The sequence below is a fragment of the Etheostoma cragini genome, chromosome 5 (genome assembly GCF_013103735.1).
Source record: "Etheostoma cragini isolate CJK2018 chromosome 5, CSU_Ecrag_1.0, whole genome shotgun sequence".
In the NCBI taxonomy this organism is placed as follows: Eukaryota; Metazoa; Chordata; class Actinopteri; order Perciformes; family Percidae; genus Etheostoma; species Etheostoma cragini.
Window position 1 is genome coordinate 8,635,397 of NC_048411.1, and position 1,369 is coordinate 8,636,765.

Here is a 1,369-nt window from a genome sequence, read left to right on the forward strand (position 1 = left end):
AGGACTGTTTTGCAGAGCTTCTTTCTCGTGCTCCCTTTCTGCAGTTCAAGAGAGGTGAGTTTTGCAATGTGGTGCAGCCTTATTTTGAGAAACACAGACACAACCAATGACAACAAGTCAGAATGATGGTTGTCAATGCCAAACTGTGTCTCCTCAATGTGTTCCTCAAGCAGAAAAACGTCCTCCGTTCCAATATCCTCCCGTACGATGTGTGTGACTGTTGACACCTTAGGAGTGTGCATTGTCGAAGCTCGGCGGATCACCTTCTCTGCAGCTCTCAGCACCTTATTATAATAGAAAAATACATTGTATTTATATAGCTCTTACACAGTCCTCAAAAACATTTAGAACAGATAAAATAACAAGGCAACCTTATATACAAAGACTTTTAAAAAAAGAAAAGAAAATCAAACCTTCACTGTGCCTTGTGAAGGAATCACTAGGCCACCATTGTTTTTCAGGGCTAGAAAGTGGTAGCTGTTATCAAATGAAGATGGTACAGCATCTCTGACCAAGCTCGCACGGCACACATCACAGGACAGCTTTCGTAGAATCTGCCGGACAACAAACCCTGCTATGTAGACCAGTGCATTTTCCACCAGACCACCAAAACGAGTGGGGAGATACCTGTGGTCACACACAAGGGCCGAAATGTTGGCGAATGGAGATGGATGCTCTTCAGCAGTTTCAGGAGAGGACATCTCCACAGCGGACAGGGACACAGTGTTATCTTGGGCTGTCACATTGCCCGTCTCACCTGGTGAGACACCACACCGAACAATCAGATGGCGGAAGATAGCCTGGAACTGGCGTGCTGATGGATTGTTATTCCAGCAGCCTTGTATGGGAAAAAGGCACACAATACATAATTTACTTACAAGACATAAATATAGTCATTAAGTACATTTTCAGAATGTATTGTAATTAAAAGAACACCAACCCTACCTGACGCTCTGATTGAATTAAATAGAAGCTCCAAGTGATCCTGGCTGAACCTGTAGGTGAGCACATACCGCTGAACTTGGAGCAGTTCAGGAATCATCAGCATCAATGTGTCGATATTGATGACAAATCCAATGACTGACAAGTACCTGCAAAAGAAAAAAATTGTATTACTCTGATCATGGCTAAACAAGACACCCCAAGAAAGCACAATGGGATTTTGTTCATTCAAAGCACTAAAGTGAATTTTCCATCACATCCATCAGTAATGTGTAATCCTCCATTCTTGAGTGCCTATCACAAGGATGCAAACTCATAGAGAATAAAAACGGTGAACAGTTATCATGGTGGATAGATAATTAGTTTGCATCCATGTTTTTAGGAATGAGATCAGTTTCTTGTTTAACTTATACAGTATACTTTTAGA

General features: G+C 41.8%; 1 protein-coding gene across 1 annotated transcript in view; it reads right to left on the reverse strand.

Moving 5' to 3' along the window:
* Positions 1-1,352, reverse strand: part of LOC117944997 — a 1,717-nt gene extending 365 nt beyond the window's left edge. Inside the window, exons 1-3 of the mRNA XM_034872235.1 lie at positions 946-1,352; positions 414-838; positions 6-284 (exon numbers count right to left, since the gene is read on the reverse strand). Of these exons, the coding sequence (XP_034728126.1) occupies positions 6-284; positions 414-838; positions 946-1,048 (807 nt within the window). The 5' untranslated portion in view covers positions 1,049-1,352. The remainder of the gene's footprint in view (positions 1-5; positions 285-413; positions 839-945) is intronic.
* Positions 1,353-1,369: the final 17 nt, after the last annotated feature.